This window comes from Acinonyx jubatus, chromosome C2 (assembly GCF_027475565.1).
Source record: "Acinonyx jubatus isolate Ajub_Pintada_27869175 chromosome C2, VMU_Ajub_asm_v1.0, whole genome shotgun sequence".
Lineage (NCBI taxonomy): Eukaryota > Metazoa > Chordata > Mammalia > Carnivora > Felidae > Acinonyx > Acinonyx jubatus.
In genome coordinates, this window is record NC_069384.1 from 69,138,144 (window position 1) to 69,152,241 (window position 14,098).

General features: G+C 51.9%; 1 protein-coding gene across 2 annotated transcripts in view; it reads right to left on the reverse strand.

Annotated features, from left to right (window-relative positions):
* Positions 1-470: 470 nt before the first annotated feature.
* ITGB5 (integrin subunit beta 5) overlaps positions 471-14,098 on the reverse strand; it is a 122,436-nt gene continuing 108,808 nt past the window's right edge. Inside the window, exons 11-16 of one of the 2 annotated variants that reach the window (XR_003420718.2) lie at positions 11,568-11,790; positions 7,055-7,158; positions 3,421-3,540; positions 2,132-2,237; positions 1,868-2,034; positions 471-1,205 (exon numbers count right to left, since the gene is read on the reverse strand). Coding sequence is in view for 1 of the 2 variants with exons in the window: in XM_027061057.2 (XP_026916858.2) it covers positions 1,110-1,205; positions 1,868-2,034; positions 3,421-3,540; positions 7,055-7,158; positions 11,568-11,790 (710 nt within the window). In the remaining variant the exon portion in view is untranslated. The remainder of the gene's footprint in view (positions 1,206-1,867; positions 2,035-2,131; positions 2,238-3,420; positions 3,541-7,054; positions 7,159-11,567; positions 11,791-14,098) is intronic. The other variant, XM_027061057.2, reaches the window with a different exon arrangement.

Genomic DNA, 14,098 nt, shown 5'->3' on the forward strand with positions numbered 1-14,098 from the left:
TGTCAGCACAGATCCCGACGCAGGGCTTGAACCCACGCACCGCGAGATCATGACCTGAGCCGAAGTTGGACGCCCAACCTACTGAGCCACCCAGATGCTTCCTGTTCTTAATAAGGTGTAGAGAGTGACTATTTGTGGAAATCACATCTTGACCTTTCTTTACGTGCACAATCCATTTCCAGCCTCAGCACCTTGAAACAGGGGAGGCAGGCCAGTGTGGTTTTCACAATTTGTAGCTTGGAAGTCTTCCTTTTAACCAAAATTGGGAGGGTCCAAAGGCATAGGCTTAGGTCTCCCTCGGGCATCCCATGAGGCCCTGTTTGAAGAGCCCTGGTCTGGAATAGGGAATTGGCTCTTGTTGGGTCCCCGGAGGAAGTACACAGCCTTTTCAACCCCCCACCGGGGCACCACTTAAAACCACGTCAGGATAGGAATACGCGCGTGACAGAGAGTGTCAGGCAAACACAAAGTCTTGTTTAATCTTTACTTTCAATCCCAATCTTTTCCCCTTTCATTACAAAAGTACTAAACAAACACAGACAGAATTGGAAAACTGACATCTGCAACTATGTGCCTTCGGCAGGCATCTCAATAATCCCATCACCAACACCCCTGTGCAAGGACAGACATCAGGCAGATAATTCGCAGTAATCAGAGCTATACCATAAATGCATGATCTTTTTATTTTGTATAAAAATGATCAACACGACAAAAGCCAGAGCGCGTGTTGGTTTTGCACACTCTGATACTCCCAAGATCCTTCTCCTCTGGCCAGGCTGGAGGCTCAGCCTTCCTGGAAGGGAGAGACAACCTAGACCCCCAGCAGCTCACCCGAGTCAGCAAGCTGGATGTGGTGTGGAAAGCTGAGAGTGTCAAAGTCCCAGGCCTTTCCTGGGCTTGGAGGGGTGGCGGCCTGGTGTGGCTGTGGCCCAGAAGCCAGGTGGAACTCTGGCTGCCTTCCCGTGCAGGCAATGGGCTCCTGGCCCAGGCTCACAGGAAGGTGTCTTTGCTTGTCCCTCTAGGGAGCTGTGATCCAGTCGAGCAGCTGTCCAGGGCGTATCAGTCTCCAACTTATCGCCAGCCCCCTCTGGCCCTCCTCGGAGGAGCTGTCAGTCCACTGTGCCATTGTAGGGTTTGTTGAACTTGTTAAAGGTGAAATCCACAGTGTGTGTGGAGATGGGCTTTCTGTACAGAGGGTTGGAAGCCTGCAGAACACAGAAGGCAAGAGGACACGTGTGCGTCCATTCATTTGAACACACACTCTAGGGGTCAGAGGCCCTTCCTCAGTCAGTCACCCTGGGAGGCGGAACACACCGGCAGTGGCAGGCCCATCCTGCAGGACCATCCCTGCCTCCACCTGTCATGCCCTGGGAAGGACCCTCCCTGTCTCTAAGATTCCCTCTTTCTCTCTCAGACGGGCTTGGCCAGATGGTCTGTGAAGTTCCTTCCAACTTTAACAGAAACTAAGTGGGGATTCAGGGGTGCTGCTCCCTGTGCTGGTCAGTCCTTCAGGAGCATGCAATTTGCTTGGGGAGACAAGACTCGCACAAATGGATGCTATCATAGACTCTAACAACTTGAGTTCATTTACTGAGTCTGCAGTCGCTCTAGGACTGTCCAGACTCTTTCTCTGAGGCTGCACCAAGCGCCTCTTCCCTGGAAGAGTCCTGAGCTAGGTCTGGTGTGAGGCTCTACACAGAGCCCCCTGTGCTTCTGGACCGTGAATTCTCACCTTCTAGAATGGGGTGCACACCACCTCTCTTTGATTTCAATGCCAAAGATGTTAGTGGGCCTTAAAGCTTGTCTGACCTCAACCAGATCTCTAAGCTTGACTTTTTTTCTTACTTCCGGCTCCCCACTGGCTTACCATTTCATAGCGGGCCCTGGACCTCTCACTCTGGAACTTGGCAAACTCTCTCCGGTCATGGATGGTGACGAGCAGCTTCCAGATGGCCAGGAGCGCAATCCCAATCAGGAGGATACTGCCAACCACGGCCAGGAGGATGGTCGTGGCGTTGGGGGCAGTTCCACACTCTGGAGGGGACCAGGAGAAACCATGAGCAAAGCCACTAGGATAGCATCCCTACCCCCTCCCCCACAATGTCAGGCCTATCTGGAACGACAGGTGCACCTCTCTTCCTTCCACCTTCTACCAAACACCTTCCCTCTCTTCTCTCTTAGATCCCCATGCTGTTTTTGGGAGACCTGGGGGTGCTGGAAGTTTTCTCCAATGCACACAAAGGGGAAGAGTCAAAGAGGGATGGTGACTGTTCCAAGGCCACATGTAGAAGAGACCCTTGGTGGCCGCACCCCTTTCTCCCAGACGCCATGGTGCACTGTGTGCTCAGCAGCACCTCCCCTTACATGAGTGTACGTGTGCCGGCCTGGCCCATTCTCCGCTCTCCAGACTGGATGTGTCTCAGCCTCCATGTAAATGGTTTCAGAGACAGACTGGGCAGGCAGGAGGTTTCATGAAGCCGTATCCACAAGGGCTGGGCTGGAGGCCAGCCAACGTTTGTAACCCCAGAGTGTGGCCCTTTGGAGCGAATGTGCTTATTTTCAAAGAACCACAAAGACAGCGCTTGGAAACAAAGCCTCATTCTTACAGGCATGCATCTTGGGCTGGTACCACAGCACTTTCTCTGCCGCTGGCCCAGAGAAGGCGTATTATGTGGTCTGGCTCAGTTTGGAAAAACAGTTTGCAAGGCTGTAAATTGAAGGGAGCAAAACCTTTTCTCCTCGCCCCTGTCCCCCTCCAGGGAAGCATAAAAGGGGTCATACTAGAAACCCTAATTACTCCAAAGCAAAAGGCCATTAGTCCCAGGGTCCAAAGCATGAGGCAGAATTATCAATGTCTGCACTAAGGCTTGGCCTCCTCAGTGGCCCAGGAGCTGAGCGTGGCAGTTTAACCCAGAGCCCCGTCTGCCCTTCTTGGACTTCACGGTGGCAAGTGCAGGTGCCCCTCCAGGGCTGTGTGTGTGTGTGTGTGTGTGTGTGTGTGTGTGTGTACCCAGATGGCCTGCCCAGCCTTGACCGTCCACGCCACCCCACCCCCCACCCCCTGCAGAGCCTGTAGCTGCTCACGGCCATCAGCGTCAGCTGTGCAGGTGAAAAGTGTGCTATGGCCACTTCTACCCCTGTGCTCCGTCTCCTCCAAGATGAAACACTATAACTCCCATGTCTCCACGCCGTGACCTCCAGAGCTCTGCCCGGCAGTGGGTCCCCAGGTGTACATCATCTTTCTTCCAAACTCCAGGAACTGGGTAGGGGTGGCCTTAGATCCCGGTCTTTATAAGGAATTGTGACCCTTGTCTCTCTGGAGTTTGGAAAGCCAGTGAGGACGGAAGGGCGACAAGCCTAGAGCAGGGAAAGGTATCAGAAGCCGAGCTCCCAGGGGGAGCAGAGCCGGCCCTCACCCACCTGGCTCCCTGAGGACTGTCAGGTTGGCCCTCCCGCTGGGGAGCTCTGTGTAGGCGAACATCATGACACAGTCCTTGGCGGTTTTGTAGAAACAAAGCGCAGCCTCTTGGTCATCTTTCACTGGAAGAAAACCAGGTACAAGTGTCCTCTCGGAGCAACCCAGTGTGCTGATGGACAGGGTGGGGAGTCAAGCACCTCAGTTAGGAAAGGGGGTGCAGGGAGGCATGAAGTGGAGGCTGGGCCTTCACAAATGAGTTCGGGTTTCTCACGTGAAGAACATGGGCCCAGCATGGAATCTGAATTGCTCTGGGAACACGAATCCCCTGAATGGTGAGGAATCCCTGGGGAATGCAAGAGCCCCCCAGAGTGTTTGCTGGGAGCGATGTGAAACGGAAGAAGGCGTTATGCTTGGAGGTGAGATTGGTAAGTGGAAGTGCCCCGGACATTAAAGGGACACAGAAAAGAAAGAGCCATTCCGATGCCCTTTGGGGCCTGAGAGTTCACAGTTGAGTCCACTTGGCTGAGAGCCAGCTGTAGTGGCCAAGCATCAGCAGCTCTTTGGTAGGGTGTAAAACCAAAAGGACCCAAGGATGACGAGGACGTCTGGACAAGAGTTGGGCACCTGCCGTGGTGCCTCACCCACAGATGCCACAGGCCAGCGCCCGAGGCCAGGGCCGAGCCCAGACCACCCGCTCCACTCTTCTAGGGAGCAGTGCCCACCTGTCCCCACATGCCGTTAACCCAACATGATGGACTCATAACCCCCTGTCCAGATGTCACCTGCACTCCAAGGCTTCTCTGGGGAAGGGTTAGACTGATCTCTAGGAGGAAAAAGGAGCAGGGAAGAGGAAAGCAAAGGGGACATTGTTCCGCAATGGCCAATCGGTCCTGAAAAACAGCTGTGGATTGATGTTGTGGCGTGAAATGCTTTTTAGCTCTTGCCTTTGTGACCCTGTTGCTCAAAGGAGGGTTTTTTTGGTTGTTTTTGTTCTGTTTTGTTTTGTTTTGAGAGCGAGTGTGAGCAGGGGAGAGGCAGAGAGAGAGGGGGACAGAGAATCCGAAGCGGGCTCTGCATGACAGCAGAGAGCCCAATGTGGGGTTCAAACTCATGAACTGTGAGATCATGACCTGGAGCCGAAGTCAGAGGCTCAGCCAACTGAGCCACCCAGGCGCCCCTGCTCAAAGGAGTTTTAACCTGGAACCAGACAAATTAGTGTGGTTATCAGATGGGAAATCCTGGACTTTTTCTCCTAGGCCCCAACCATAAGGCTGGCCTGGGTGAGTGTATGTGTATGAAGAAAGCCGAGAGAAGGAAGGAAGGAGGATAAACAGTGAATCTGAACAGAAAGCTTCTCACTGAGGATTACACTGAGAGGCAGCTGTGCATAACAGCTCAGAGCAAGGGCCTCAGTCAGGGGGCCACAGGAAGGCAGCATCTCCTTCCGACTGTGTGCGCCCAGGCGGTTGGGGCGGGGGAGTGGCGAGCACTGCCCCAGGTCTGCGGGCAGAACTTGCTGTGAGCCAGTCCTGAAGCACCAAGCAGACACGGTGGCAGGAAAATGGCCATGAAACAAGACTCGGTAGGCTCCCGACCGGCTCCCCTGGTCTAACACAAGCCCCGGCACGCAGGAGATGCTCAACGAACAAGTGCAGGCTGAATGCATGACTCAACATACTCGGGAGCCTCATGTGGCCACAGCGGTCGGTCAGAACCAGGGACGTCTACAGAGGGGGTGAGTCAGGACCAAGAGAGAAGGCAGGGGCTGGGAGCCTGCGGCAGCTGAGGTCAAGGTAGAGGGCAAGGCTGCCAGCAAGGGAGCCTCAGAGGCAGAATCCCTTTCATGGTACACAGTCTTGTTCCCCTCCCGCCCCGCCTCACCATTTTAAATGTATAATTCAGTGGCTTTAGTATATTTACAATGTTGTGTAACTATTCCATCCAATTCCAGAACATGTCCGTCACCCCAAACAGACACCATCTTTGTTAGCGCTCAGCCCCAGTTCCCTTCTCTCCCCAGCCCTGACAACCACCAATCTATTTTCTGTCTCTGTGCTTTTGCGTATTTTGGACATTTCACATACATGGAATCCTACGATATATATCCTTTTCTGTCTGGCTTCTCACACATGGCATAGTACTTACAAGAGTCATCTCTCTTGCAGTGTGCATCAGGACGCCATTCCTTTTTCCACTGTATGGATGTACCACATTTTATTTTTCCATTCATCAGTTCATGTACATTTGGGTCGGTTCTCATTTTTCACTCTCATGAATAACGCTGCTATGAACATTTGTGCACAAGTTTTTGTGTTAACGTGTTTTCAGTTCTCTTGTGTATATACCCGGGAGTGATGTTACTGAATTGTGCGGTAACTCCGTTTAATTTGCGGGGAACTGCCAGACCATTTTCCAAAGTAGATGCACAAATCTACACTACCACCACACTGTATGAGGGTTCTGACATAGGGGCACTTTGATTCGGTGTAATTATAGTGCTCCAGACCACTTCCAAAGCCGGTCACGTGCATACGGGGCTAAGATAAGTGATTTGCATTTAGAAACTCCTTGGCCTGGACAGAAATGGCTGTACTAGTAAAGGGATGGAGGCAGCCCAGAAAGGGTGAAACGCAAAGGTCTGTGCACCTCTGTCTGAGCCACCCTGTGGGCTCCCACTCAGAATGGACTTCTAGCCATTTGTTCAGAGGTAAAGCAAAGGGTTGGATGGATGGAGTCAAACTGGAGAGGTCAGAATGAGAAGAACCCTAAAATGTGATCTGCCACGAAAGATAACAGAACAAGGAGTGAGCGACAGCAGCAGGAACAGATGCCTGTTGCCGGGGGGACAGTTGGGACAGCACTCAATCCCAGTGCTGGGATCACTGTGCAATCTAGGCCACACGAGACCCCTGCCCCTTCTGATGCCTTGCAGCATCATGAGAGCCACACCAGGCTGAGGCCAATGTGGTAAAGACTAGGCAGCCATTCATCAAACAGGGTTTCCCTGCCCCCTGGGCACACGACTTGACTACATTTCCCAGCCACCCTTACATCTAAATGTGTCCAAACAACTGAGTTGGAGTCGTGAGCACCATTTCCAGGCCTGGCCGATAACAGCATCTCACGTGATCCCTCACTGTCTTCCCCCATTTGCTGACTGAGTGGAGAGGATTCCAGGGACCTTGAGGAGAATAGAACCTTCAGGTAGAGGGAGCCTGGTTTCCTGAATGACCTTATCAACCAAGGCCTTATCAACCAAAAAGGTCTTCAATGGACTCGCAGTGAGTGACTTATATTTAGTTAAGTCACTGAGATCTGGGATTTGTTTTAGCAGCTAACATGACTTGTCCTAACTGTACTATACCAACTTCTCCGAGAGCCTGGGAGATGTGACTAAGATGGGCTCCAGTGATGGTGCAGAAAGTTATGAACAAGAAGTCTTACACCCCAGAGAGCCCAGGGACCCAACAGTAGTATCCAGGCACTGACGTCATGCTTCTCAACTCCAGACTAGAACCACCCTGCTCCCTACCAGGTGGCCCTGAGAATCGATGGTCTCCACAGAGGAGGAAGCCTCGAGGTGTTTACCACAATACAAAAGGGAACAGTTACCCAGGGCCACTTGGACACACTCACCGATGGTGTCCACCCACGTGATCACCTCATCCTTGCACAGGTTTTGGCAGGTCTGGTTGTCGGCCAGGTCCCCCACGTGAAGTAGCAAGCACTCAACACAGTCTCTTTGGAAAAGAGGCAATAAATGAGGGTGTTAGATGCTGTGTGGTGGTTCCCCACAGGTAACTGAGCTCCCAGGGGTGCACTGCCCACTCTTCTGCTGGGCCTGGGCCCTTGAAGGTTCTACTTCACCCTATCTTCAGATTTTTGGCCTCAGTCAGTGTTTCTGCTGGCCTCTGGTTACCCAAGGGTTCTTGGAGAAACATGTGAGTTTAGAGGCATGCCTGGTCTACACATCAAGTTGCAGGTTAGAGACTTTCCCATTTTTTTTTAAAAGTAGGTTCCACGCTGGGTCTTGAACTCATGATTCTTAGATCAAGACCTGAGCTGAGATCAAGAGTCATCCACTTAACTGACTGGTGCCCCAGAAACCGTTCAATTTCTGATACCAGGAGCCAAACCCATCTTCACTCAGCTGTATCACATGCCTTTGAAGAGTCTGCTCCAAGCAGGAAACTTTGGAGTGATTAAAAAAAATGGGGTTCCTGGCCTCATAGAGGGGTCCTCACACCCCCCTGGCCAGTGCTTAATGCTGCCAAATTGCCCCATTTCCCAGGATTCCTACTAGGGGATCACTGCCAGGGCAGGGCCCTTAACCCTCCCACATATTAGACTCTGCAGGAGGCTTTCTAGAAAATACCATCTCCAGGGCCTGACCACACCAATGGGATCCACACCTCTGGGGCAGAGCCTGGGCTTCTGGATTCAGATTCATACAGTGAGGGTTGTGAACCATTGTCCTGGAGCCCTTCTCCCTCCCAGATGGAGCCTGCCTGGAGGGTTCTACCCTCTATGAGTTGGTCTACACTAGACTCTGGTAGAGGCTACAGGGTGGCAGTCTCCTTCCAGGAAACCCACATTTCAACAGGGGCCTTCTGGAGAAATTGGGTTAGGAGCCAAAAAGTCTCGTTTTGAGCCCCTTCTCCTCCCACCTCAGGTGCACAGTTTAAGTCAGATATTGTGTAAAAATACTTATGTAAAATGCTCAATTAAGGATCAGTACTCTACTTCCCATAGTCAAACCCAGTTCCAGACAGTCCTCATCTACCTTCACTTTACATCAGTGAGAACAGAATCCCGAGGCTGTGGAGCCAGAGAAGCAAAGCTTTCACAAAAGGTCTGTGACGCCTGCGGTGGTGGGAGAGGGGCCTGACCCCTCTGGGGGACTGTGGGATGGGGGAGCACAAACAGAACCCCAGGGAGGAGCGGGCTGGGCAAGACAACCAGCTGACAGTGAATTCTCAGGGACTTAGTGGGGTGATGGTGCCCGGTGGCGATGGGGATGGCTGCCCCAGAAGCAGGGGCTTCCTTGAGACTGGGTTAGGGCCGAATCTGTGGAACACAGGTGCTGATACCACAGAGCCACAGTGACCCGGGGGATGGCCACTCCGCTCACCCATAGGCCCATGGGGACCAGTGAGGTTATGTGTCTGGAAAGCTCTCTGGCAAAAATGTAGAGGGATGTACAACCACGATGCACGGCCTGAATTACCATCATCTGTTTTTTTAATTCCTTGAGATTCAGGCCAGTTACTAGATTTCCAGGGGAGAAACTTCAGGGGAGCAGCAGAACTGGAAGGGAGCTGGAGAGCACTTCAGGCGCCCCCCCTTTGAGGCCAGGGGAGACAGCAGGGCCATGAGACACTGTGGCCGCTGCTCCAGCACCCAGTGCCCTGCCTCTCGGTAAGCCCCTCCCAAGTCCTCACTTCCCTTTCTGAACGTTGGGGAGGAAAGCAGGCAGGACTTTCTTAGGAATTCAGGGGTGCTTAGGTGGCTCAGTTAGTTGAGCGTTGGACTTTTGATTTTGGCTCAGGTCATGATCTCATGATTCATGAGATCCAGCCCCACATCAGGCTCATGCACTGACAGCTTGGAGCCTACTTGGGACACTCTCTCTCTCTCTCTCTCTCTCTCTCTCTGCCCCTCCCCGGCTTGCGCTCTCTCACTCTCAAAATAAAACAAGGAAAAAAAAAAAAAAGGAATGCAGCTACCCCAGAATTGGCCATAACATCCCACTCTCCTGGAACACTCCATAGAAACATTCTGGAGTTACAAACAAGTTGGTAATGTTTGCATTTCCCCTGAGGCCAGAGTCCCAGAGGCAGACAACTGAGACTTGGCTGCAGGCCAGGAAGGGGCGGTTTAGCTCTGGCCCTTTCTCCGGCCTCTGGGATTAGCACACAGCAAGTGACCCCCAAGCTGACCCTCCTCTCAGTGAGGATTCGCCAGCCTTCCAACTGCAACCGTTGTTATTAAACCACATTAAACCACAGGGCCACTTCCAGGAAACGTTCCCTAATTATCCATGTGGATTTATCAGTCTAACTTGTGTGCTCCACATACTGGGTTGAAACTTGTGATATATTGTAGTCATGTGTTAAAATAAGTCTGGCCTTTTAAACAAACAAGTTGCTGAGAGAGACTTTACTCAGAGAGCCTGTTAATTGAAATCAGCTGAGCCTGAGTGTGAACTCACCCGAGGTGAAGGGTATGTTTGGTTAGTTCTAGAAAGTGGAGACTGGCTGTTCTGAAACCCCAAGTGGGGAGGGTGGGGAAGACAAGGCATTCAAAACCTGGTGGTTCTTGGCAAACCAACAAGTAGAAAAACATCACATAAGTCACTTTCAAAGGGAATTTGTTTAAAAAAAAAAAAAGAAGAAGAAGTTGCAACTATGCTTTGAAAGAAACAGAGAGCATCAGTGTGGCCCAAATATGAAAAAGGAATAGTGAGGCTTCCTTATGGCATCTCTTTGCTCTCCTTGTGTCTTTAGTATTGCTTAATGGATAACAAATTATCAGATACTGTTTCTTCTCGGAAATGAATGCTTTAAACATTTAAAGCTACGTTTGTTGTGCCCTTTTGACCTAAAGCTAAGGTGGTCGGGCCTTTTAACTGACCTACGCCAAAACTGCATTGCCTTGCTGCTCGAGGGGAATGGAAGAAACGGGCTTGATCTACTTTTATTGATTCCATGTGTGTCGTCCTAGCTTGCCCCCCTCCCTCCACTAACCTCGTGTGTCCCAAGGACAGCCCGAAACAGTTCTGCGAGAGGAGCTGGGGGAGCGTGCCCCGCTCCGTCATAAAACGTGGGTGATGGCTGTGATTCCACGCTCACACGGCCCCAGCTACTTGGGCTCCAGATCCAGGATCCTCCCCTCCTCCCCTGGGACGTTGCTATTTGGATTTCTGTTATTTCTCCACTCTTAGCAGGTCTAAAGTGGGTCTGCTTTTCTTCTCCCTCCCTTTCCCCGGCTCTTCTCCAATTACACAAAATAAAATCTGGTCCTGTCTATCTTGTCTCTCCATCTACAGCCAGCTTTCAATTACCCACGCCTGGATTATTTGAGGCAAACAGCCAAGTAGGGGTTGTGCCACCCAGAACATTTCTGAGCAAGGACCGACCAGCAGCCAAGGCAGGCTCGGAGAGCATGAACTCCTTTCTTTATCAGCCCAAGCCAGACATGTGGAGGGGAAATCTGCCAAAAGAAAATTGCACAGTTGCGTTCCCCAGCCCAAGAGGAACGATGTCTGTACTATTATTTGTTTCTGATTATCTGTGCCTGTTTCCCTCACGCCGGGCCCCCTAGCGTGGATGACGATGACACAGCTGTTCCTTTAGCAAAATTCAAGAGAAACGGTCACTCATGCCTTCCTGATGGCATAGTTCCTGGATCCCTTTAATTCCCGCCCATTCGCACTCTGGCAGAGGGGGAAGGGCAGAGCTGTGGGGAGGTCAGCATGGAGAACGTGACCCCGTGGCTGAGTCAGTGGAGGCGCAGTGCCCACTGTCCAGACAATCTCTGCATTCAGCTGCAGTGCAGGGCCAGCGTTCTATTATCTGTATAAATGGAGCAGAAAATTCAAAAGCCATTGTGGTTTGTTTCTGGCATGCCTTATCTAGGTCGAATGCCCTCCTATCCGATCCACATTCTGATTATGTTTTGTTCCAAGCAACATTTGCCATACGGTGTCCTGTGAAACATTATTTGGGAAATGTTAATGTCGGGGAGGGGATCCAACTTGTTTGAAAAACAGAAGCATACTACATCCCCCTGTGAAATACTCAATAGCACTCAAAAGGCTCTGAGAAGCCACTATTTTGGTACCCAAACCAGTTGAATTTAATTCAGTGATCTGGTAACTTCTAAGTTGGGGAATAGAATAACAGTCTTTTTTTTTTGTTGTTCTGTTTTTATTTTCTTACAAAATCCCCAAGGAACCAGTGTTTCAAAGACACTATTTTAATATACAGTTAAAGTCTAGTTAATGTTCGTATGAGTTTTGCTCCCCAGAAAAGGCTGGGCAGTGGAAAATGCGGGAGATGGGGACTAAGAGGTGGGCCGGCTCCAAGGGCTGACGGGCTGAAAGATGGGCCTGGTCTGGGGTGAGAAGTGGGAGTGAGGGTGCCATTACCTCTTGGTGCTGCAGGCATCTGGGCAAGTCGGGCATTTCTCACACGTCTCCCCAAAAGCTCCTGGCTCTGTGCACTGGCACTGCCCACAGACACAGTGCCCACGGTCGCTGCAGATCTGGCCATCCTTGGCCAAGCACGTGCTGATGTCTGTTGAGCAGTTACAGTTGTCCCCAATGTAACCTGCGTGGCACTTGCATTCTCCACAGTGACACTCGCCGTGGCCTAAAGGGACACACACAGCACATCAGCGCCTGCCTGCATGAACACATAACCAACCACCCAGCGTCTGCCTTGCACCAAGACAATGGGGAGCCAATACAACAAGATACTGACTGTGCCCTCCAACTCTGTTTGGGCAGACAGAGAGGGCCTAGAGCCCACATGCTTGCATAGCAGGGGGCCGGGCAGCTTGTGTGGCCCAGCTAGGTCTGGGGCGGTGCTCTAAGTTGGTCCAGAATTTGACCAAGTAACACCACAGGACCATGACCCCAGAGAGTTTCTTCCTGTCTCAGTTGTCATGTGAAGAATGGCCACCAAATATGTCCGCTTCCAAATCCCCAGAGTAAATGTTAACCTCCTGCAGATATGACTGCATATCATATCATATCATTTTGAAATGGGAGGTTCTCCTGGGTTCTCCAGGTGGGCCCCAATGCCATCACAAGGGTCCCTAGAGGACGAAGACAGAGGGAGACTGGACCACAGTGGTGATGGGACAACAGAAGCAAGATGCTAGCTCCTGCCTTTGAAGATGGAGGAAGAGGCCACAGAGCCAAAGAATGTGAGGAATGCAGCTCTAGAAGCTGGAGACGGCAAGGACATGGATCCTCCCAAGAGCCTCAGAGGGAGTATGGCCCAGTCAGCCCGGTGACTTTAGCCCAGACCTCCAGAATTCAAGAGAATAAATCCATGTTGTTAAAGGCCACTAACTTTGTGGTAATTTATTACAGCCACGGCGTGCAGTGATGCTGAATTCTGGCTCCGGCCTCAGAGCCGTAGCCCCGAGTGGGATGATTCGGGCACAGGTGCCAAGGTCAGCAGTGGCTAATTGAACAGCACTCACTATATACACATCAGGCTTTGCAGCATAAACTTGAGCAGTTTCTGCAATGGGGCCATGTGGCAGGGACTGTTCCCTCCCTCACGTCACAGTTGCCGCAGATGAGACACAGGGATGAAGCTGCTTGTTGAAGATCACCTGCCTGTGGTGGAGTCAGGACTCACACCAGGGAGTCTGAACCCCAGAACCTACTGCCTCTCTGGAGGAAAGACAGCAGAATAGGCCCTAACCAGGTGGACAACCAGTGGAAGGTTGCCCTGCTCTCCTTTGTAGGAGGGCGAGGGGCTGGGCATGCCCCTTGCAGGCGTCAAGGGCAGAGGCTCACTGGGCTCAGAGGACAAGTGTCAGCGTGAGCGAATGTGTCGCTCAGGGAAAAAAAAGCATGGAGAGCGCCATCTTCCAAGAGCACCAAGGGCCTGACAATGGATTCTCGATCCTCTGCACTAACAGAGGCAGAAAGCAGCGCTACGGCACTTAACTTTACAAAATTTCCCTCACACTAACTATTATGACAGCATGCTTTCCTTCCTGATGACATTTTGCTAAGGCTAAGACTAAAAGAACCAAGAATTGGGGCGCCTGGGTGGCTCAGTAGGTTAAGTGTCCTACTTTGGCTCAGATCATGATCTCATAGTTCGCGGGTTTGAGCCCCGTGTTGGGCTCTGTGCTGACAGCTCAGAGCCTGGAGCCTGCTTCAGATTCTGTATCTCTCTCTCTCTCTCTGCCCCTCCCCCGCTCACACTCTGTCTCTCTCTCTCTCTCTCTCTCTCTCTCTCTCTCTCTCAAAAATAAACAAACATTAAAAGTAAATTTACAAAAAAGAACCAAGAATCTGTATCATTGTGCAGCCAGTTACATACTAGCAGGAGACCGCAGCAGTGGGGGATGGGCATCACACAGGTGGAGGCCTTGCATTTTACTCCCACACCTGAGTCAGTTATCCCAGTAGTTAGATCCCAGCACCTTCTGTGAGACCGCCAATGAATGTGACCCACAATTTAGTTCAGGACCTAACTCCAAGAGCTTCTTCACCGGCCACTTACTTCCTGCCCACCCCCCCCTCTCGTGCTCTGTCGGCTCCTCGGTGCCTAGAATCTGCAGGCAGGAGGGAGGCCATCTGGAGCAACCAAGTCTCCCAACTTTCCCGGGGCCAGACAGCCTCTCTGCTTTTACACGGCTCAGAGCCTCAGCAGATACTGCGCCGGGCGAGAGCCCCCTCCCATTGCCTGGGCAGTGCCGAGGCATATGGCAACCCTCTGGGAAAGGTGAGGAAAGCCAGCAGGAGGCTGGGTGCAGTCTAACTGCCTAGGAGCTGGCATGTGAAGGTGAGGCACTGGAGAGGGCAGCACACCTACTCAAGGGTTACACAAGGTGGGGGCAGGGGGCTGGAGGGCACTGGCAGCAGAGTGCACGGCTCCCACGGGAGGGTGGCTGCAGACCCCTCCTCTAGCCCTGTCTGTGAACAGTGCA